General features: G+C 45.8%; 1 protein-coding gene across 1 annotated transcript; it reads left to right on the top strand.

The window, feature by feature from the left end:
* Positions 1-667: 667 nt before the first annotated feature.
* On the top strand, positions 668-23,903 carry ampd2b (adenosine monophosphate deaminase 2b; the record flags this gene model as incomplete). The annotated part of the gene is made up of 18 exons (XM_083638449.1): positions 668-779; positions 14,951-15,075; positions 15,254-15,384; positions 15,632-15,700; positions 15,818-15,920; positions 16,333-16,507; positions 19,026-19,170; positions 19,267-19,356; positions 19,494-19,623; positions 19,747-19,941; positions 20,053-20,184; positions 20,303-20,466; positions 20,600-20,726; positions 20,844-21,007; positions 21,502-21,622; positions 22,292-22,465; positions 22,909-23,019; positions 23,688-23,903. The coding sequence occupies 18 exons, from the start codon at positions 668-670 to the stop codon at positions 23,901-23,903; spliced, it is 2,484 nt and encodes an 827-aa protein (XP_083494575.1).
* Between the last annotated feature and the right edge of the window lie 547 nt (positions 23,904-24,450).

The following is a 24,450-nucleotide window of genomic DNA, read 5'->3' as shown; positions in this document are numbered from 1 at the left end:
ACTACATGGGTTTGTGGTTGCCACGGCAACAGTGCAAGCTAGAGCTGTGCGCTGGTGCACGTGCCCTTTGTAGCGTGTGCGTGCGTGCATGCATGCATGCATGCGCACGTGCATGTGTGTGAGTGTGTGCGTGCACGTGCACGTGCGCGTGCATGTGCGTGCGTGTGCGTGCATGCATGTGCATTGCAGGGGGAAGCCAAGCCTCTGGCCTCCATCAACACTGCAGCTCTACTCAGCCATGGGGGCCTTTCGGGGGGGGGGGGGGGGGGGGGGGGGGGGGGTTTGTCCCATAGCAGCACGAGGACATGCTCTGCAGCTCCACGCTGGACCGGACCAACCATTCTGGAAACCCCCTCCTCACAGACCTACCTATATACACTCCCACACCCACACACGTACACAGCCCCCCCCCCCACACACACACACTGCAATCCAACCCCCTCAAGCTCTCAGCATCTGCGCTGCATCTCCTCTCTGCACCTCCCTCTCCATCTTCTCTCCTTCCCCTTTCTCTCTCCTCCTCTCTCTCTCTCTCTCTTACACACATTCTGTAGCTCTCTCTCTCTCTCTCTCTCTCTCTGACGTGGCGTCCTCCTCCTCTGCGGCTCTTCTTGACTCGTACGTACTGTAGCTGTCCTCTTGGAGCTGAACCGCAAAGCCTGGGAACATGTCCTCCAACTTGCCCCCCGGGACAGCAGCAGCAGCTGGGGCCGGGGCCAAGAGCAAGACCCACTCCCCCTTCAGGAAGCGGGGCAGCCTGCAGTACACAGCCAGCCCAGGTGAGTGGGGGGGGGATCCTGGGGGCTGGAGAGGGTGGATGGTTGGTCTGGGTTAGTATGCTGGTGCTGTAACACTCAGTAAGAGTGCATCTCACAGGAGTCCGAGGTTCTGTGGCACTTTACTGTGCATGGATATATGAATTCAGAATTTAAAAACAAATCTTATTGCTGATCATTTTAGTGCTGTAAGCAAGCCCTTGGTGGGAGAATGAGGGAACCGGTAACAGGAGAAAATCCTGCACAGAAAATACTTTTTCCTCTGTGGATAGTTTGGAGGAGAAGCCAACCTGTTGATTGGTACAGCATGAGATGAGGATGCTCTCAGCAGACGACTGCATGCAGCCCTTCATACTGAACGCTCTGCACGTTTCCCGCAGGTTCACGTCTGTCAGTGTGCTGGCTTTACGCATTCCCTTTAATGCCTCACATGCTTTATTTATGACGCAGCACTATACATTCTGTAGCATATAAGCCAGATCCTGTGCTAACAGTGATGTCAAGCATCGCAGTCCTGTATCTTTACAGGACTTTATGTCGCTGACATTTTGCACACAATATCGTCGGATGAAATCCTTGCAACATAAATGATCAATTTTCATGTGTTTAAAATTAATTGAAAGATGACATGCCCTGCTGCCCTTGGGCTTGTGAAGCCCTTTAAAACCCAGTGGATCAACTGAAAAATGGATGGATTTCAAACTAAAAAATGATTTAAAAAAATGTATATACATTGTGGAGATAACGAGGTTTTTGCCCGACAACAGCAGTAGGCTATGTACTTGGTTTGTCATATTTGATGCTGGTGTTTTTCACTGACCCCCCCGAGAGAAATACAGTGTGTACCTCATGATACATCACTGATTGCCTGAGCATTTGATCCCCCGCTGAATGAGAGGATTAGCCCCCCCCCCCTTCCCACACTCTGATGTGTGCACCTGATCAGCTGGTCCTTCATCCAGACTACAAAGAGTGGGGAGTAGAGTGGCAGTATGACGCAATACCATTCATTTAGAGACGCACCTTTTTGTTTCAGATAAAACAACATCATCAATCATTATGTTAATTTTTGTGCAAATGGTAGCGCGTCCATACATTGGTGGGTGCTGAACCCTAATTGTCTTATATGAAATATGGGAGATTTTCAGCGTACTGCTTAACATGTTAATAGGACAAGATCACGCCATATAGTCTGTCAAAACTTTAAATACGCTTTGTCCCTATTAGTAGAATTATGTAACTCTTACACAACAGCACCTTAAAAGGTATATAGCCTACATTTCCCTTTTGAAAATCCTCCAAAACTAGGACATGACACTGTTTGGGGATGCACAGCAGTTACACCTCACGGTGAAGTGCTCTGACATTCAGATGACTGGCAAACAGTCCAACCACAAAGATCTCCAACAAACAGTCGGATTCTGTTTCTCATTTCACAAACACTCCCCTCCAATCAGGGTGCTCTCTCCCTCTAGCTCTGATGATTACCCTCAATCACTGCCCGTAACTGACAGCAGCTATTAGAGTCTCAGACTGGGAGAAGAACCATCCGGCCTGATGAGACCATCCTGGCTTTGATCTTTGACAGATGACAGATGTTTGGATTTGGCGGAAGAGAAAGCCAGACTGTGTACAGATCTGAGTGTGAAGCCCACAGGGTGTGACGTTAGGAAGGCTCTGCAGAGTCACATTAAAGGGACACTTCACCGATTTTCAATGCGGATTTATTTTGCACATCATCTCGCACATGTCTGAAAAGTGTAAGCAGTTTTGTAGGCATTCATTTAGTTTGACAGTTATTGAGAGTTGATTTGTGTAAAGTTATGGAGCAGTGATGTTATTCATGCACAAATGACATAACTGGTCCACACTGTACTGTAACTCAAATCAACTCTCAATAACTGTCAAACTAAATGAATGTCTGCAAAACGGTTTACACTTTTCAGATATGCGTGAGATGATGTGCAAAATAAATCAGCATTGAAAATAGGCAGAGTGTTCCTGTTTTATATATATTTTTTCCCCCCCGATTTTTTATCCCATTTTTATCCCCCATTAGTGCTAATTTTAATTTATTTATCCTGGTTGTTGCTCCACCCTCTGCCGATCTGGGGAGAGCCGAAACTGGCTCCATGCTTCCTCCGAGACATGGGCAGTAGCCAGCCGCTTCTTTTCACCTGACAGGGGAAGCTTCACCGGTTAGGACATAGCACGTGGGAGGATCACGCTATTCCAACCAGTTCCCCTCCCTCTGAACAGGCGCCCCTAATGACCAGAGGAGGCACCACTTCAGCAACCAGGATATTGCATGTTTTGGTGTGGGGTTCCTATATGAAGGAAACCCCCAGGGGGCACGCGGAGAACATGCAAGCAGAGTGCTTCTTTAAGATCAGATTAATGTTTGAAGTATTGAAGGATCCATCTGACTAAGCACAGATGACGTTTAGGTGACTCTTCTGGTTTTATATTATTCCCAACTAATCTCTACTCTATAGGGCACATAGTACATGTAAATGGCCTGCATTTACTATATAGCACTTTTATATAAAGTGCTTTACAATCAGTAGGTACATTCACCCATTCACACAGACATTCACACACCGATGCCGGCAAGCTGCCACGCAGGGTGCTGCCGCACAGCCATCGGGAGCAATTTGGGGTTCAGTATCTTGCCCAACGACACTTCGACATGCGGACTGTCTGGAGGAGGCGGGGATCGAACCACCGACCTCGCTTATCCCAAGCGATGACCTCCTGAGCTACAGCTGCCCCTGTACATACTGTATGTATGTAGACATGTACATAGTACATGTATGTAAATATTCTCTCTGCACAGGCTGCAGATGTCGATAATGATTTGATTGTACTGAGTGTATAATTGCCATAAGTGGCACGTGTTGAAATACCCAATGTCTCTTTAATAAAGTGCTTGTTATTCTTGTCTCTGCTGGAGCCTCATAACAGGCTCATAAATGATATCTCAGATCACACTTTCGTTCCATTAGTGCAGGCTTAATGATGAGCGGGGCTGCAGTAACGTTGACATAATAGATTGTTTTAAATGAGAGTTGTGAAAGCCACGATCCATTCTAATGACCTCTCTGCCAATCAATCAGCAGGCCAGAGTGCCTAACATGTAGAACAGCTTATCATTTGACAGTATATCAGTCTCATCTGAAACGAATGGGCATGACTCACAACAGCTTCTCCCACTCTGAAGGTTGTAAAGCCGTTCAGAAAGAGTGAACTCTTCTGCATCTCTCACACAGCCTTTTGTGCACTTATACCATTACCAGGCATCTCGCGCGCTACGCATTATATAGCTTTTATAGCTAGCTATGAAATAAGATTCCACCTCCTGAATCAGGCTTATCAGCAGTATATAACCGTATATAATATTGAACAATCGTAAAAAATGCACAATGCACATCATTATGTCTCTTGAGAAATATCTTTTATGCTTTGTGTTTGGTACTTTTTAGTCTAGAGGTTCTCAAATGCTTTTCAGTCAAGGACCCCCCACAAGATAGAAAATATACCGGGGACCCCCTCATTCTGATTTGTGATTTTGGCACAAGCGTAGCCTAATTGTTTCCACGGTAACGTGCTTGACTTTTAAATTGATAGGTTCGTTAGGTTAGAATGTAATCCATGAACCATTTTAGATTTAAAGCATACAATATTTTCGTTGAACTATGAAGCTTTTGGGGGGAAAAAATCATTTTTATTTTCCAGAAAACTTTTCGCGGACCCCCTGGCAAAGTGCCACGGACCCCTGGGGGTCCCTGGACCCCCATTTGAGAACCACTGCTTTAGTCAAACAGGAGCACCCACTATGACAAGGCAATATTACAGTATGCCTTGTAATGTGGGTGCTCCCATTTGCAGTAAAGTGGTCCTACTACTAAGGTGACAGTGACAAACTAATCCCTACCATCATCTACCCCTTTCCTGTCTCACAATGGTCATTATCACTAGGCTCTGATGGACCTTTGGAGACACTGTACTTCGCCCACATCTAGTTTACACTGACTTAGCTGTGTGTCAGGCCTTATCACCATGACATGTACGCACACACATGTCGGGGGTGTGTGACATGATCAGATACAGTAATGACCCGCAGGTTAACTTTGAATCCTCTTCACTCCCCCAGGGCAAATACAATCTCAACAAGTCATAGCTTGGATTGTAATGAATGATTGACTGAACGTTGGGATTCCCACCCATCAGTTGGCCAACAACCCACATAAAGGTCTGATAACCTGGGTTACTCATGTGGGCTACATTGTATTGTTGTCCCTCTCTCAGGCCCACCCCTCATCAGTTCACTGACGCCGGGCCTGTTAAGGGTCTTGTCTTGTGGACTTCCACCCTATGGGGTGGGGCCACCTCTTGTCCTGCTGTTGCCCATAGTGAATGCAGTTAATATATGGATCTCAGATGCTACAGTATTATACACAGAGAGACCTGTGGACAGCGCACACTAAAGGTACAGTGCTTATTTCTTTAGGCGGATCTTTCCAACCCCGTTCTTAAATCAAAGCAAATGTCTTGTCGTTGAAATGTTGCTGCATTTCTTATGTTATGTCGTTTTATTTTATAGATCTTTTTTTTAAAGTTGATTGAGCAAAATGCATTTGCTGCCCGTAGACGTTTGTTTTGTCCATTGTGTAACCTGTGATGGGTTCTTGTTGTGTTGATATGAAACCCTGTCTGTGTGCAATGCAGCATTTGACCATGAGAGGGAGCCTGGTGTAAATAAATGCAGCTAGAGACCACTGGCCTAGAGAGACTGGGTCAATCTGTTAGACAAACAATTGAGCAGCAATGTTGTTTTGTGTGCCTCCTCTCCTCTCAGGGCCACAACTATTTGAATCGAGTCGTTTTGAGCAAAATTGTCTTCGAGTGTCTTGGGAGGAAAAAACTATAATTGAACCGTGAGAGCTGGATTGGTAATTTGCGTTGTAGTGAGGTTCAATTTGATTCTCTCTAGTGCTCCGGGGGTTTCTTTTGTCAGCAGTGCTTTTTGAAGGGGGTTTGCTCCATTTTAACAGCAGCTCCATCCAAGAGCCTGAAAAGATGGGGGGGGGGGGGGGGGGCCCTCAAAGTTCAAATTACTGTATGTTCAAATAATTATGTACGGGGTAACTCTTACACAACAGCATCTTAAAGCCTCAAATTACTGTAGGCCTATGTTAAAAACGAGACATCAGCTTCTCGCGTTTCTAAGTCGTGGGGGAATTGATATAGCACAGTATCGCAATATTTTCCGTGGCAATATTATATCGATACACGGAAATTGTAAGTATCATATTGTGACCATCGTGATTCCCAGCCCTGCTGAAAGGACAGGGAGCTCATTCTGTTAGTGGTGACTGCAGAAGAAGAAAGCAGATGTACGCTTTAGGTAATAGCAGAAAATGTAATTGCATCAAATCCTGTGAATTGTTGTCTTGACTTGTGTTTCTGGCTCCATTTTGAGTTGATGAGTTAAGAAGACAACCAGAGTTGACCTCTGAGACAGTTTGATCTTTGACCAAGAGAAGACTAGATAGGCAGCACAAACATACAGTATGTTGTCCACCAACACCTGATGGAGAGTCAGTGAACTAAATAGCTTGTTTTGCCCAGTGGTTTGGAAATGAATGTAAATTGAGGGCAAGAATCGATTCGGCCAGATATGACTTTGTGTTTACACAGCCTATAACACAGTGGTTCTCAAACTTTTTCGTGTCAAGGACCCCTAAACGGACACAAATTAGACCTGACCCCCATGAGATTTTGTCCCAGAGTCCCCCATCTGATCAGATTGTAGCTTTTGTGATGACCCTCCCCACTCTTTTGGCCCTGTCTTGCAGGAGCCTGGTGGTTGGGGTTGTTAGGCTGATTGAGTGGTCCTCATTGGGCTTAAGACCTTCAGACCATTCAGTCTCTCTCCCTCCTTACCCATGCACCTTTTGTTTGTGTGGTCTACTTATTTTCCCTTCGCTTTAATTAATAAATAGTTTTTACTTTTACTTTAGTCATTTTAGTTCCATGCTCGATAGAGAGTGCTGGGATTTCCTACTCAAGTAGCATTATTATTTTTGCTATTCCTTCGCCTCAGTGGAAGTACTTACTGGTGTAAAATGTAAAAGGCACCTCATTTAAAATGGAAAGTTGAATGTTGTGTTGTGATTTTAAAAATTAGATTTAAATCATCATCATCATCATTCAAATTGCCTAAGTGGCGCCGGGCGGTAGTTAGTCACGATGTTGTGGGCTGTGTCTCTGACATCATCAGTGATGTCATAAATCAGGAATTATGATGTCATCAGTGATGTCACTTGAGCAATTGTGATGTCATCAGTGATGTCACTTGAGCAATTGTGATGTCATCGGTGATGTCACTTAAGCTATTGTGATGTCATCAGTGATGTCATAAATCCTTCCTGGCTGAGGCTATATAAGTGGTGGAAGATGCAAGTCTGCCAGAAAGCCATAAGAAGAAGAAGAAGAAGAAGCCGCTCCTCACGTATGATCAATTCCCTCCAAAAACGATAATTTGGACCCTCAGGTAATTAATAATAATTCAACATTTCCCACCTGGCAACACTGGCAGTCAATCATCTCCCTCAGACCACTGCCTCTCTCTCAGCAGGCAAAAAGACATGACATCTCAAAGCTGATACTGAGACAGCACCATTTTATTCACACACACACACACACACACACACACACACACACACACACACACACACACACACACACACACACACACACACAAACATCCCGAACACATGGTCTGCTTAGCAAAACAAGGCAAGAATGAGGAAAAGTAGACAAGAGGGGTGCCACGGTACAGAAACACACAGCAGGCTATGCTGTGGAGCATCCGCATCCACTGGTGATGTACATGGACTCCCCCCTACCCCTCTGCCCTTCATGGTACATTCCAGATAGATGTCAGAGGCATTTAAATGAGGAGGATCAGCTGCAGAGGCAGCTAGCTAGTGCAGCGACAGCTGGCCTGAAGCAGGAGGCAGACAGAGGGGGGGGTCACACACTGCTGTGAGGGGGAGTGCATGGATCTACTGGACCAGCTCTGAGCTCTGTGTATGTATATGACAGGGACAGATGAAGGCAACAGTGGAGATGTGACTGTGTGTGTGTGTGTGTGTGTGTGTGTGTGTGTGTGTGTGTGTGTGTGTGTGTGTGTGTGTGTGTTTCAGTGTTGTCATTTGGCCGAGTGTATAGTATGTGGTGTCCCTCTCACTCACTTCCTCCTCTCTCTCCCTCTCTCCATCCCTCCCTCCCGTCACATTAACCTATTTCGAAAGGACAGCCGACGCCATCCTGGGCCATTTGCTGTTTTGGCATGCTCCGTCTCCCTGGCAGGGCAGACTCTCTCTCTCTCTCTCTCTCTCTCTCTCTCTCTCTCTCTCTCTCTCTCTCTCTCTCTCTCTCTCTCTCTCTCTCTCTCTCTCTCTCTCTGTCTCTGTCTCTGTCTCTGTCTCTCTCTCTCTCTCTCTCTCTCTCTCTCTCTCTCTCTCAGCCTGCTAGCTGCTGCAGGCCGGTGTCCTGCCGAGTTTTGCATCCCCACCTTCCGGGAGCATATTGTAATGATTTATATAACGGAAACTTAACTGTTTAAAAATGATATAATTGACTGGGTAGACGTGATCTCCAAGCCAGGGGTCTGTCCTGGCTCATGGAGACCGACTTTGATGCATTAGATCCGCGTGGAGGTGACTTCCATGCTTGGGGCTCTCTTCTGGCTCATGGAAGCCGACTTTTGGTGCTTAAAATCCGGGTATACAGAGGACCTCGAGACCTGGGGATCTCTCCTGGCTTTATGGAGGGGGGTGCAAATCTCGGCAGTTTGTACCTGCCGAGATTTGCATCCCTGTTTTTAAATTAAAACAGTCCCAAAATATGGTGGGGGTGCAATTCTCGGCGGGGGTGCAAACCTCGGCATGACACCTGTCGGCTTTGAGGGGAGACGTCTCTCCCCCTCTCCTCTTTAACTTACCCCCTTTTTGCTGGGGTCCACCCGCTATGCCAACCACCCGCAATGCCGACCTTAGGTTTAGGCGTGGGGGTGGGAGAGGTTAGGGTCTGGGGGAGGTTAGGTTTAGGCATGGGGGGAGGTTAGGTTTGGCGTGGGGGCTGGGAGAGGTTAGCTCCACCGACACGCTGCACGCCGCCTTGCTCAGCTGGTTCTGCTTGTGGGCTATTGGCATTGCGACCTGTCGGCACTGCGGCCTGTCGGCACATGTCTCTCCATGTCCCTTCTCGGCTTTTGTGCAATTGCCCCCTGAGCAACGCTGTCTTTATTGTGGTGAGGAGGAGAATGTGAGCCGATTGATTGATTGATTGCCCCACAAAGTAGCATGCTCGTGTCATATGGAGGATGGCGGTTACGTTGGCGCCAAAGTTCACAGTTTCTGCTGGGTGCTCGTCTCGATCGCTTCCAAATACTGCTAGCATAGGAGACGAGTTGTTATTTCCCATTACTGCGAGGTTCCTTCACCTGTATGATGCCCTGGACTTGAAGAAAAGGTTTAGGTAATGTTCAACGGGTTGTAATCCTTGTTTGTAAGAGTAGCTCGGTTGGGCGGACAGTTGAGCTTGATCTCCCCGCCGGCGTGCTGCGAGGGTGGCTACGAAGGTGTTGCTGCTGCCTCTTCGTTATCGCTGGAATCTGAGGCAGAATCTGAACTTGAAGCACCGTCTTTAGGCATACTTTTATCCTTAGTATTAACTAGTCGATAGGTCTTATCTCTGTCAGACATCTAGACAATGGATAAAATCCAAACATCAATATACAGCTTGTGTATAAACGTCAAATCTAAGATGCAAAGACCACACACACTCGAAGAGCTGTAATAGTTTCTGAAGGGAGTGGCCTATGTAAATCTCACAGATTTGTACAATGTTACCTATATCTACCTACCTATATCTACCTACCTATATATATATATATATATATATATATATATATATATATATATATATATATATATATATATATATATATATTGGCGTAAAGGTGCAACTGTGCACAAAGAAGCAGAGTAGATCAATATATCATATGCTGACAACACCAGTGGCGAGCATCCAACCTTACATTTTTTATATACTTTCTTTTCTTTATGGAGGCTAAGAGGATCTCTGTAAGGACATCAGCGCCTGCAGCAGAGGTAGAAAGACTGATGGCTCCAACCGCCATACGCCGCCTCTGGGCACAGAGAGACTGTTTTGATTACACTTCTTTGAGAGACGTCAGCTGTTTGATGCAGAGCCAGTGGTGAGATGATGCTGGAGGTGTTGGGCATCCTTTAGTGGAGCCCATGGAGTCGGCTATTAGATCCTGCTGCACTCTCCATGCCATCGTGCCTGTGTGTGTGTTTCTCCCAGACGAGCTGAGTCCCAGCTGTATTGGCTGCCTGTGTACACTGCAGTGAGCAGCCAGCTGTATTGGCTGCCTGTGTACACTGCAGTGAGCAGCCATGGTTGCAAAAGTGATGATGCCACACTCTGTGTCAGGAACATCGTCTGATGGACAGCACCGAGCGGGTGCAGAGATGTTATGTCAGCAGTGACCCCTGTCTCTGTTTATGATCTATAGACCTATTAGTTGTGGAATCCAAATTGCTCTGCACGAGATAGTCTGCCAACGAAATCACTCCCAGCATTCCCTTTCTTAGCAGCGTCGGTACATCTGGGAGCTGTGAGTAGGCTACATATGGCGTTTTGCTGTGAGACAGTGTCACTGGCACTTCTTCTGGGCTTTATACTAATATTCTGCATAGCCAATGGAAACAGGTGCAGCGTGGCCGATGATGCATGGTGTGCCTTCTGCTAGAAAGGCAGAGAAGAAGAAAAGAGGGGGAGTGTCTCGTCGTTTAGGCATAACCATCCATGCTGGAGTTGTATTCCAATTCCCCAACTGTATATCTATCATCATCAGCCATCTTTCTGCTCTGTTCTCTGTTCATTGTTGTGGAAGCAAAAACCAGGTGACAATAGACTGCGATGAGCTGCAACTACGGTATTAATCCAGTTAGTTAGACCAGTGGTTCTCAAATGGGGGTCCGGGAACCCCCAGGGGTCCGTGGCACTTTGCCAGGGGGTCCGCGAAAAGTTTTCAGGAAAATAAAAATAAAACCCTTTTTTCTTTTTTTCTTTTTTGCAAAAGCTTCATAGTTCAACAAAAATATTGTATGCTTTAAATTTAAAATAGTTCATGGATTAATCTAATCTAACAAACCTATCAATTTAAAAGTCAAGCATGTTACCGTGGAAACAATTAAGCTTAGCCCAAAATAAAAAGAATCCGAATGAGGGGGTCCCCGGTACATTTTCTATCTTGTAAGGGGTCCTTGGCTGAAAAACATTTGAGAACCTCTGTAGTTAGACTACATGTATGTTGACTCCATCAGTTTAGTATGCATATTAGAGTAAACTCCTCTGGGATGTTGGATAGGTGTGGGAACTAGTGTGTCATAATGCGATTACCACAAGTTAGTTTGCGAAAGACAAGAGAGAGAAAAAAATAAGCAGTACAGTGCAGGTACAGTGGATCAAGTTGATTCCACAGGATGTGTCTTGACCTCTGACCTCCGGGGTTTTTTTTTTTTTTTTATGACTTTTCCACTTGTCCTCTGGTCCCTGAGGGCCACATCATCACACCAGCTGGTCTGAAGAGGATGGAGGAGTGAGACTGGGAGTGAGAATACTCCTCCTCCTCGCTCTGTGTTGCTGCTGAAATATGCATGCAGGGGAAGTCGCTTGGCAAGACGATACGGTTTGACCTCGTTTGAGGATCAGTGACAGCACAATATTGAACGCTGAGCTGTGTGGAGAGGTGTTTGATGCATGTTTTAGGTCTGAAGCCTAACTGACTCAAGTGTTTGTTTTTGTAGTGCAGATTTGACATTTGCCATGCACGCAGCTTACAATCCATTTGTCTGTACTCAGCATCATAACGCTTCCCTGTCGTTCCTATTAGATCAGTGATAGCTTTAATCAACCATCTTATGTGTATGTCCATTTTCCACATGAAAGTGATATTAATTTCTGAGCATTGTACTGTATGTTACAGCTGTGTGTGTGTGTGTGTGGGGGGGGGGGGGGGGGGGGAGTGGTTATGTAACCGTAGATGCAACTGATCTAAATATAGCAGCCATTAGGGGATTAGCTCTGGGCCCGCTAGGCTTTGCTAGGCTTGGCTCGGTATGACCCACCCGGGCCTTGATGTCTTTTGTCCACTGCTCACATCCTGCCCTCGTCCTGACATGCTGACATCCCCACCTGACAGCACTGATATCAGGATCTACTGACATGCTGACATGCCCCCACCTGACAGCACTGATAGCATCTCCGCTGACCGCTGGATGACAGTGTGGCTTTACGTTACACAGACAGACGTGCTGCCTTCCTGGCACTGGCAGAGCCACTGGTGTCCATGGCACCTTGACTCTGGTGGAACTTTGTGGCTTTGCTGGGGGTCGAGTGGAGACGCTCGAATATTCAGGCCAGGAAAGGTCAAGACAAGTGCTGCTAAAATGTAACATATAAAGATGGCTTATAGTGCAGATCAGAGCAATTTAGAGAGAGAGTGGCGTCAGCGGAGGACCAAAATGCGTGACTCATTAGCCAATGAACAGCCAGGAAGGGGTCTCGCGCTACTTTTGCATGCTAAAATAAAGCTGATAATGTACAATTTGATTCAAGAAAAACAACAGCTTTCAAAGTACAACACAAACTGTCCATTTTGCTGCAACTCGACAGTGCTGCTTAATCCAGGACCTTACTTCCTGGAACTCTTGAGAGTAAAAAACTGGAGTGAATGGAGATGTCGCGACTCTTCTATATACACGGCTCTGGTGCAGATATATGTTTTCCCGCTGCGTTCTTGGTAAATGGTAAAAATGCGTTCTTTGTAGTATTATGGTATATATGGAGATGCTTATCGTCAGCCCTCGTTGTATGTTTTGACTTCACTTCCTGTGTGGCGCAGGGGAACTTGTTGAGCGCGTCGAGTAGGAAGTGTTGATTGGTTCAGTTGGTTCAGTGTTAGGCAGAAGGTGATAAGCATGTGGTGCATTGTGGGTTGACCACAGATGATTATACCATCATCATCTCTCCTCTCTTCATAGCTCTCTGTCTCTGTCTCTCTCTCTCTCTCTCTCTCTCTCTCTCTCTCTCTCTCTCCCTGTGTCTCTGTCTCTCTCTCTGTCTGTCTGTCTGTCTCTGTCTCTCTCTCTCTCTCCCTGTGTCTCTGTCTCTCTCTCTCTCTCTCTCTCTCTCTCTCTCTCTCTCTCCCTGTGTCTCTGTCTCTCTCTCTGTCTGTCTGTCTCTCTCTCTCTCTCTCTCTGCCTGCCTCACCACAGAAGTTGTGTTTTAGCTTTAATGAGGCGTTCTGTCTCCTAATTGGCCCGGCTAATTGGTCTCTCCTGGTCTCCTTTGCTGTCACCATAGAGGAAACCCAAGAACCTTAATTATGCTAAACACATTTATATGAGGCACAATGGTAGATACCCAACGCATGGTTGTATTTCCACAACGCAGGTACCATACACCCTCTCTGAACTTTGTGTGTGCGTGCGCGCGCGTGTGTATGGTATATAAACTAGTGGGAAGAAAGCCCACAGACATTCTAGCACCCACCAGAAGATTAAATATTCAGAGCAGAATGATGAATATTTCAGTGGCAGGCAGGTGCGGACGCAGTGTCAAGGGAAAGATTAATATCACAGCAGACACAGACGCTAAATATAGTCCCAGGGGGAACAGAGAGAGGAAGACGTTGTCTTGTCTCTCTCTCTCTCTGCTGCTTTCTGTTTGGCTGACGAATGGCTGACCTCTCTGTGGTCCTGCTGCCTCTCCTACAGCGTTCCGCTCACAGTGTTCTTCTGAGAGCGTACTCTGTTTCTCCCTCCTCTCCTCTCCTCTCCTCTCCTCTCCTCTCCTCTCCTCTCCTCTCCTCTCCTCTCCCCTCCCTTCCTCTCCTCTCCTCTCCTCTCCTCTCCTCTCCTCTCCCCTCCCCTCCCCTCCCTTCCTCTCCTCTCCTCTCCTCTCCTCTCCTCTCCCCTCCCTTCCTCTCCTCTCCTCTCTCTCCTCTCTCCTCTCCTCTCCTCTCCTCTGCTCTCCATGAGAACATGGGATTGTGTCCATCTTGAGTCTCCCCGGCAGGCAGCAACAATGGAGGGTTATTAGCCGGTGTATGTGCACCTGAATGCTCCATTGTGTCTTGACTCTTGAGGCACAAACAGCCGCTGAGCTCACTGCCTGTCTGACCCGGAGAGGAACAACAAGCATCTCTACACACTCTTGTTTCGCCCACTGGGGAACAGAGACGGGGACTTGAGACTTGAGACTTGGACTTGAGTCGCACTTAAGTCACACACACGGTGACTTTAAGACTTGACTTGAGACTCGTCCTCAAAAACTTGAGACTTGACTTGGACTTGAAGGTTTGGGACTCGTGAACAATCTTTATTTTTCTTTATTAAAATGTTTCGTTTTTTTGGTGCATTCACATGAAGGACATGTCTACTAATGTCATGTTTAATCATTGCTGCTGCTACTGTATTCTAATAGACAAGGAGTGAGGATAATACAGTACATGCTTTGAATCCCTTAGTTTCAGCTATGCAGTGTTCTAAGCTGATAGCATGCAGCAGATGATCGAACACTCATCCATAGGAACTTGAGACTTGACTTGAACTTGTGACCAAAGACTTGAGACTTGGACTTGCAAAAAATGACTTGTGAGCATCTCTGCTGTGGAGTGCTTATATGAATCTACGCACTCTGTTTTGCCCACTGTGGAGTGCTTATATATGCTGGGAGGATGAGGAATTCTTAGGCTAAATGTACTTATTGAGCCATAGTTGATTGAGCTTGTTTTGGTTGATTCATATCTCTGTCCATGATTCCTCCATTTGCTCAGCTGCTGGATAAAAGGAAAAGACATTTCCTATTAGCTTGTCTACAGCTAGCAAACAAACCTAACCAGACTATTTATCATTTGGTACCAATTGTAACGTGTCCCTGGAGGATGCTGAGACCAAAGCACATTAAAAAGGTTCAGATGATTCAATGCTTACTGTATGAAAGTGATCATGTTCTCCTTCTTCTCTCGTTGCATCTCCTCCCTTCCCTTCTTGCCTTGCCTCCATCTCTAGTTGATCTCCGTGGTGCTCGCCACCTCCTCACTTCCCAGCATTCCTTGCCTGGGATCCCCGTGGCCCTGAAACAATCCATTGACCTGCGCACATCCATGGACGGCAAGTACAAGGAGATTGCTGAGGTCAGTGCACTATTATGCACTATTGTGCACTATTATGACTATAATGAGCTATTGTGCTCAGCTCAACTTAACTGAATAAGCATTTTTTTTGTCAGTTGTAGCATAATCTATAGACATTTCTAATACTGTGTGTATGTATGGTATACTCAACTTGTACGGTATGTGTGTCTGTGTATAGGAGCTGTTCACACGCAGCCTGGCAGAGAGTGAGATGCGCAGCGCCCCCTATGAGTTTCCTGAGGACAGCCCCATCGAACAGCTGGAAGAGAGACGGCAGCGCCTGGAGCGTCAGATCAGTCAGGATGTAAAGTGAGAAGAGAAGAGAGGAGGGGAAGGAGGGAGTTAATTTACACACGATGAAGCCATGCCAGTTGAAACAGTTGGAAGTTTCGAACAGGACAGGTCCACATTGACTTCAGTTGATTTGGAGAAAAGCGGCTACGAAGTTGTCCCTGTGTGTTTATATGGACAAATACATTTCACCTGTTTTATTGGGCATGAGGGTGAGTAGATGATCATTTTGAGTGAACTATTCCTTTTCTTTGTCTGTTCTCAGGTTTGAACCGGACATTCTCGTACGTGCCAAGCAGGAGTTCATGAAAACGGACAGCGCTACAGACCTCGAGTGAGTGCTAATGCCACCGGCTATATAGGCGATTATTGATCTCTTCAAACTCTCATCTTAAACCTTTCAACTACCTGTATTATAGTAAAGTGATTTTCTTTATTGATCTATGATCAGATGCATGAAAGAGGAGGAGCAATATCCTGGGCTGCAGGAGAGGGAGCCGATTCCTGAGAAAGAGTACCAGCGAGTCACCATCTCTGGAGAGGAGCAATGTGGGGTAAGTCAGGGTACTAAGCAGAAGTCACAGAAGTGCCAGCAGTATTTCTTAGTCATAATACATGATTGATTGATTGATTGATTGATTGATTGATATTTTTATTTGAGTCTCATGCACCTTAAGGTGCCCAGCCCATATGGGCTTACAAGACACTATATAATATTTATAATAGCCAAGATGGCCACACGACAAATCATAATATACATTTATACAGAATCAAGAAAAGAAAAGGCATTTCAACAAAACATTCACATACAAGTAGAAGGGCTCCATTTACAGTAGATCTTCTTTTCTGGTGTTCCGCATTGTAAGATAATGCCTCCTTCCTGAGTTAATATAAAAAAAAGGCCCTCTTATTTCTTCCATTCAATCTCTTGTTTTCTCTTTTCGATTCGATGTTCCCTCTGTCAAGGTTCCCTTCATAGACCTCCTGGATGCTGCCAAGTGTGTGGTGAAGGCCCTCTTCATAAGACAGAAGTACATGGGCCTGTCCCTGCAGACCTTCTGCAGGACCACCGCCCGCTCCCTGCAGGAGCTGAGCGACACACCGCTGGACATCTATGAGGAGGAGATCCCAGAGAACACAGGTACTGCTAGTATGTAACGCACGCACGCACGCGCGCACACACACACACACACACAGACCCCCCCTTACCTGGCATTAAAATGTGTTTTGGGTGATCTGATTGCAATCGGATAGTGCTTGACCACTTGAGACTGTGTAAATGCATGTGGTCATGGATGCATTGTGATGTTGTGGTAGATTTTAGGAGTAAACTATTCACCCGATTGCAAGTGTGTCCCAATTGGGCCTCATGGGTACTGCATTGTTCAAACCATGTCCTCCATGTTGCCCCCTATGGACTTCTAAAAATACTGCAGGCATTTGACTATTGCGCATCCTAGGCCTAAATACTGGGATAACAGAGAATGATTATATTGTATTTTTATTCTATCTGAAACTTTGAATGTCATATGGCTCAAATCTACCACAACAGAGACCACATTGAACACAAGTGTAGCCTAAATGCAAATGCACATACAACAACAACAACAACAACAACAGCACCTCCGCTGTTTATCAGCTGCGCCTGCTCTATGCTATGGAGCTTGGCTGATCAGATCGAAATTGGATCTCAATGTGGACACTTGAGACATATGACAGGTCCAAATGTAATCAGGGTAATGTGGGTCAAGCACTATCTGATTACAATCTGATCACCCAAAACACATTTTAATGTCAGGCGTAAATGGGGTCACACACACACACACACACACACACACACACACACACACACACACACACACACACACACACACACACACACACACACACACACACACACTTCCTCTGCAGTATTGTTTTCAGTTGTAGGAAGTAGGAGTCTGCATCCCAATGCGACCGCATGTTGGTTAATTGCCTCGTTAGCCTCATCAAGGGTGCACTGCCAAAGTCTCTCTCTCTCCCTCCTCTCTCTCTCTCCCTCCCTCTCTCTCCCCCATGCATAAAGGACTCCAAACTCCAAAGTGAAAATCCCCTAACCTTATTTCAAATTGTAAATTTGTTTGAGGTGAAAAAAACACACAATTGACACGAGGAATTAAAATTCAGGCCCCAGTCATTTGAATGGCAGAAAAATCAGCTTCAGGATTACTCACGGTAGATCCGTTTAACGTGCCTGTGCGCTGCTATGTCTCCTCCTCTCCTCACGCGCCCGCACACGCACACACACGCACACACACACACACACACACACACACACACACACACACACACACACACACACACACACACACACACACATTTTAAATACTTTATTTGGTTCCACAAATTACATTTCATAAGCAGGGAAACAAATATATCAGGGTCAATTAATACTGAGCACTTATGGATACACATAGCACCTCCTTCTCCACACTGCTAGACTGCCAATAATTGCTGAGACAGAGCAATATTTGACAGTTTGTTTGGCTGTTGCCCTTGTCAGGCCAGCAATCTGCAGGCCTCTCATGGTGCATTTATGTACATGTCCCAGGCTTCCAAATATAAGCACACTGTATCTACAGGTATAACCTAGGCTTGTGATGGTCTCGAGTAGTGGTTGGTATTTTATATATTTGTCTTGGAATGCCTGGTCCATGTACAGGTCAAAGACACAGTCTACCTCTAGCATCAGCACCTGCTTATGGCTGGTGTCAACAAAAACAGCGTCGGGTGTATTGGGGATATTAGCAAAGACATCACAGGCAGACCCAAACCACTCTGGTACCACTCTACTGTGCTTATACAGTACTGCACTAGCAGGCATGATGTTATGGACTGCATCAGACACAATATTTACAATACGGTCATGGCGAGCTATGTACAGTTGTTTGTATGCATGACATCCATTCGTTATGTGTGCTGTGGATTCTAGATGGTGCTGTGAATCTGGATGGTTCAAACAAAATGGATTGTGAGTGTGGGGGTACCAGGTAGACAGATTATATTTCGTGGGTAGCACTTGCAGTCTCGCTTTGATGGCAAACTTTAAAATGTCCTCACCAACCGCAGCGTTCTTAAAAACTGAGTGTGAGACTGAATGGTCAGCAAATCCTAGACACGCTAGTTTCCCCTGCAGTCTAAGTCCACACCAGTGCTGCCTGACCTCAGCCTGCTTTGCATTAATCAGGACTCTCCTAGCTGACTCTGTGGTCAGTCTGCTGGTTTCTCCCTGTTGTGTGGTGACACACACGCACACACACACACACACATGCCTAATCAACAAATACTGTTTATGATTTGTATAATCCAACTCTGCTGACTCAGAATAGAATGAGTATTCTGTCATCAGTAATATGGCCTCCAGGCATGCCCAGTGTCGGTGCATAGAGGGTCACGCCGCCTGCTTTCACAACCCATCTGTTACACACCCTCCATTGGCTGTGACAAACATGCTAAGCTAAACATGTCCGATCAGTCTAATTTGTCTAAGTTTGTCACAGCCTGCGTGGCTGTGACAAACTTAGACAAATGAGACTGATCGGACATGTTTAGCTTGCGTGTGACACTGGCACCTTGTACAAAGCCATCATCACACAGCGTGACGTTGTGTCTCCTCTCAGATGCCACCACCGTCCACCCACCTGTCTCTGCAACACACCCCTACGAGTCCCAGGACCCGGCCAGCATGGCCCCTGACCTGGCTTATGGCTGCAAGATGGTGAACGGCGTAGTACACGTGTACACCACAAGGGACACGATGGATAAGTGAGACGAAGTTCTTTTATAAAACTCCCTAATGAATCACTTGGCGCTTATTTGTTACCAAAGAGTCCTATTGCTAAACTGTTATGTTGCTATCAGGAGCACAGAGCTGGACCTGCCCTATCCAGACTTGCAGGAATACATCGCTGACATGAACGTCATGATGGCCCTCATTATCAACGGACCAGTGTAAGTTCCCTGACTGCTATCGAGGACAGAACAATGGTGCACACAGAGTGCATTTTAGATGCATCATTTGACTTTTTTTTTCTTTTTAGACTCTTGACCCGGTGTTTGTGTTTGTCTTCTTGCCCCCATCGCCACAGAAAGTCCTTCTGCTACCGCCGCCTGCAGTACCTCAGCTCCAAGTTCCAGATGCACATCCTGCTCAACGAGATGAAGGAGCTGGCAGCACAGAAGAAAGTCCCCCATCGGGACTTTTACAATATCCGTAAGGTGAACTCAAGAACCCGTTTCTACCGAGCCTAATAAGAACAGAAAGTTGAGTGGTCTTTTGTAAGTCAGAGAGAACCCCAAATATATCCAATTGCTTTCATATCCGTCCGCATGGTTTTCCAGGTCGACACACATATCCACGCCTCGTCCTGCATGAATCAGAAGCACCTTCTGCGCTTTATCAAAAGAGCCATGAAGAAGTATCCTACAGAGACTGTTCATGTGGAAAGGGGCAAAGGACAGACACTCATGGAAGTGTTTGAGAACATGAACCTCACAGCCTTTGACCTGAGTGTGGACACCTTGGACATGCACGCAGTGAGTAGGGCCCATGAAGAATAAGATGAAGGTCTGGGCAGTTCATCAGAGTTCAAATGTTACTGCCCTGTTGAGATGATTGAGTGACAACTGTTCCAAATTCATTTGCAGGACCGCAACACCTTTCACCGCTTTGACAAGTTCAATGCCAAATACAACCCCATTGGCGAGTCGATCCTGAGAGAGATCTTCATCAAAACCGACAACCATGTGGAGGGGACATACTTTGGTCACATTATCAAGGTGTGTGCTGAATGCATAATGCTTCACTTGCACTGTAATAACTGACATAAATGCCTGCATAATGAGTATGTGAGGGATTTGCGCCCTCTGCTGACCGTTGTCCGTCCCTGCTTTTCAGGAGGTTATGGCCGACCTGGAGGAGAGCAAGTACCAGAACGTGGAGCTCAGGCTGTCTATCTATGGGCGCTGTAGAGATGAGTGGGACAAGCTGGCCAAGTGGGCGGTCAAACACCGGGTCTACTCGGACAACGTCCGCTGGCTTGTGCAAGTGCCACGACTCTTGTGAGTAAACGCTCATTTGACCATAAACTCTATCAACTGCTCTGAAAAGGATCTATGTGTAAAGTCAAAATGTCTTCAGTACAATGGTAATTAATTCATAACTGACTTTTTGATATGCGTTCTCTCTTCTTAGTGACGTCTACCACACAAAGAAACAGCTGTCCAACTTCCAACAGATGCTGGAGAACGTCTTCATGCCTCTGTTTGAGGTGACAGTCGACCCAGGCAGCCATCCAGAGCTGCACCTCTTCCTTCAGCATGTACGAACTCTTTGTGCTGTGGGATCCTGTATTTGATCATCTACTTGTTTGAAGCATGAGCTCAACAACACTCAGAGGGGTTTTGATGAAGCTGTTATTGTTGTTTCTCTCATTCAGGTCGTGGGGTTTGACAGTGTGGACGACGAGTCCAAACCAGAGCACCACATCTTCAACCTGGACAGCCCTCTGCCCGTCAACTGGACCGAGGAGGCCAACCCGCCCTACTCCTATTACCTCTACTATATGTATGTGAACATGACGGTGCTGAATCACCTGCGCAGGTACGCCACCGCACCTCGATTGGTCCCACAATGACCTTCTCATACCTCCAGTCATTCACTTGAAACCTAGTGATTCATTCCATCTAACATCTAACATCACTGTCTCTTTTGTTGATGACGGAATTACTGATTTTGAGGGCTTTGCTAAGCTTACACATCCAAATTAACTTTATATTAGAGTATTACTAGAGGTTCCAGAGGTTCCAGAGCAGGAAATGCACCAGTATCCTCCATTATCCTAAAATGATTCTTTACATGTATTACTGTGTATTTGAAACTTTACATTTGGTGTGAAATATTAAGCTTAATTTCTGCCTTTGAGGCACAGCAAAGGATGTGCACCGACTCAGGCTATACTTTACTTGGCTGCTGCTTTGACACATTTCAAAGCTGAAATTCAGCATGTTCTTAATGTTCTTGAAGTCACCCTCTGGTATCATGATCTTAATGTTCTTGAAGTCACCCTCTGGTATCTCTGCGGCTCATCATTCCAGGCAGCGGGGGTTTCACACACTTGTACTACGTCCTCACTGTGGCGAGGCGGGACCGATCCATCACCTGGTGTCTGGGTTCATGCTGTCAGAGAACATCTCCCATGGGCTGCTGCTCAGGAAGGTATGACCTCAATATCAGAACAGCTGCCTCGTCTCACACACAAAGTAGAACTTCTCTCTCTCTCTCTGTGATGTTGTGCTGAAGCAAAGTATTCGAGAGTTCACTTAGAAACTTATTTATTTATTTTTTCTCTGAAGTTTTTTTTATTTATTTCCCCATTTTCTCCCCAATTGTACTTGGCCAATTCCCCCTGCTGTCCTGGTCGTTGCTCCACCCCCTCTGCCGATCTGGGGAGAGTTGGAGACTAGCACATGCTTCCTCCAATACATCTGCCAGCCACTTCTATTCACCCGACAGCGAGGAGTTTCACCGGCAGGACATAGCGTGTGGAAGGAATCAGGCTATTCTCCCCAGTTCCCCTCCCCCCGAACAGGCACCCCGACCGAACAGAGGAGGCACTAGTGCAGCGACCAAGACTCATACCCCACCGGCTTCCCACCTGCAGACTCGGCCAATTGTGTCTGTAGGAGCGTCTGACCGAGTACCGCTGCCGGGAATTGAACTCGGGTTTCGGCGTTGGTAGACGAGTGCTTTACCTGTAGCTACACGACCCAAATGCCCTAGATCTTATTTCTTAGTTTTGTTCAATGGGATTGTTCTTTAGTAAACGTTCAACCTCACTTTCATCATCTCACTCTTCTAACGCTGCATCTCCCATCTCGTGTGCAGGCTCCCGTGCTGCAGTATCTGTACTACCTGGCCCAGATTGGCATCGCCATGTCCCCCCTCAGTAACAACAGCCTGTTCCTCAGCTACCATCGCAACCCGCTCCCAGAGTACCTGTCCCGAGGCCTGGTGGTCTCTCTGTCCACAGACGATCCCCTGCAGTTCCACTTCACCAAGGTGGGGGGCATCGTAGAGGAAATAAGGATACATACACTACCAGTAAAAAAAAAACAAAAAAAAACAAGACACACCTGTCTGATTGAATGTTCTATGTTTTTCATTGTCTTAAGCCATTTTGATCTTTGCTTAAATACTAGAAATGTGTTTCTTAGACAACAAATATGAATACGGTAGTGATGTTGATGCCTGTCTATGAATTTCTTTCAAAGGGTGGCTACTTTGATTTGTTTAACACATTTTTGGTCACTGCATAATTCCATTTGTGTAATTTCATAGTTTTGCCGTCTTTACTATTATTCTAAAATGTGGAAACTATTTATTAAAAATAAAGCAAAATGTGATGTGTCCAAACGTTTGACTGGTAGTGTGTGTACGTATGTAAACAAAAACTTGACTTGTGAGTGTAACGTATTTCTTTTGGTGTTGATGCTTCTTTGCAGGAGCCCCTGATGGAGGAGTACAGCATTGCAGCCCAGGTGTGGAAGCTGAGCTCCTGCGACATGTGTGAGCTGGCCAGGAACAGTGTGCTGATGAGCGGATTCTCTCATAAGGTATCACTCACTCACACAAATTCTGCTTTGTGAATTTGTATGGAATTATTGAATTGATTCAAGTTGACACTGATTCTAAAAATCTAATTCATGATGACCAGTTTCATTCTACTAAATCAGTGGTTCTCAAATGGGGGTCCGGGGACCCCCAGGGGTCCGTGGCACTTTGCCAGGGGGTCTGCGAAAAGTTTTCAGGAAAATTAAAAAATATATATATATATTTTTGCAAAAGCTTCATAGTTCAATTAAAATATTGTATGCTTTAATATAAAATGGTTCATGGATTACATTCTAATCTAACAAACCTATCAATTTAAAAGTCAAGCACGTTACCGTGGAAACAATTAAGCTTAGCCCAAAATCACAAATCAGAATGAGGGGGTCCCCGGTATATTTTCTATCTTATAAGGGGTCCTTGGCTGAAAACCATTTGAGGACCTCTGTACTAAATACTGCATTGAAAAGTCCTAGATATTTTGTTTTCTTTAAGATATTTAGTTGATAGTGAACTGTTGATTTGTTCTGACTGATGACATGGACTTGACTTGGTAATCTACATTTAGACTTGTGCCTCAACAAGACTTGAGACTGACTTGGGAGTAGGTAACTGCCATTATACCTACACCCAACCATCCTCCTGAATCTATTGCCCCCTACTTCTCGTTCAGGTAAAGAGCTACTGGCTCGGCCCGGACTTCACCAAGGAGGGTCAGGAGAGCAATGACATCAGGCGCAGCAACGTCCCTGACATCCGCGTGGCGTATCGTTACGAGACCATGTGTGAGGAGCTGAATTTAATCACCCAGGCCATCCGCACGGATGAGCTGGAGACCATCGAGGAAGAAGGCAGCCTGTGTATGGGAGCTGTGCAGGGACAAAAGTGAAAGTTCGCTGCACAGCACGACGCAGGGAAAATTCATAATGATATCCCCTATTTTCACCCCGGGCCGGGACTGCCGCATATCTCCCCTTTGCAAAGAAAAACTTTGTTACAAAAAGAGACTATGAGAGTCACTAGTGTGGCAATATAAGACGCGAGGACCTGCAATCTGTGTTTCCAAGGTGTTTACTTTCTTTTGTTTGATTTATTCTTTGTTACAATTGGACTCATCGTGGTGATTTCATTCTGTCTGTTGATGTATTTATTTTAAAGTGATTATATTCATGGTGTATGGCCACATTCTGTCAGCGTTTCTGTACAAAGTTTGGCATGTATTTCATTTCCTATGGCCAGGCATGAGCAATGCCATCTTAATATTCAGCTCTCATCCACACGAGATATTATTTAAATATGATACACTGGACATCACACTGACCGATCCATTGATAAGAGAGGATAACCAGTAGGGTTGGATATTGGCAAGGACCTCACGATATGATGCGTATCACGATACATGGATCACAATGTATCACGATACATTGCGATAATAA

The sequence above is a fragment of the Poromitra crassiceps genome, assembly GCF_964638095.1.
Source record: "Poromitra crassiceps genome assembly, chromosome: 6".
NCBI lineage: Eukaryota > Metazoa > Chordata > Actinopteri > Beryciformes > Melamphaidae > Poromitra > Poromitra crassiceps.
Note: the sequence above shows the minus strand (reverse complement) of the source record. Positions and strands in the feature narration are given on the sequence as shown.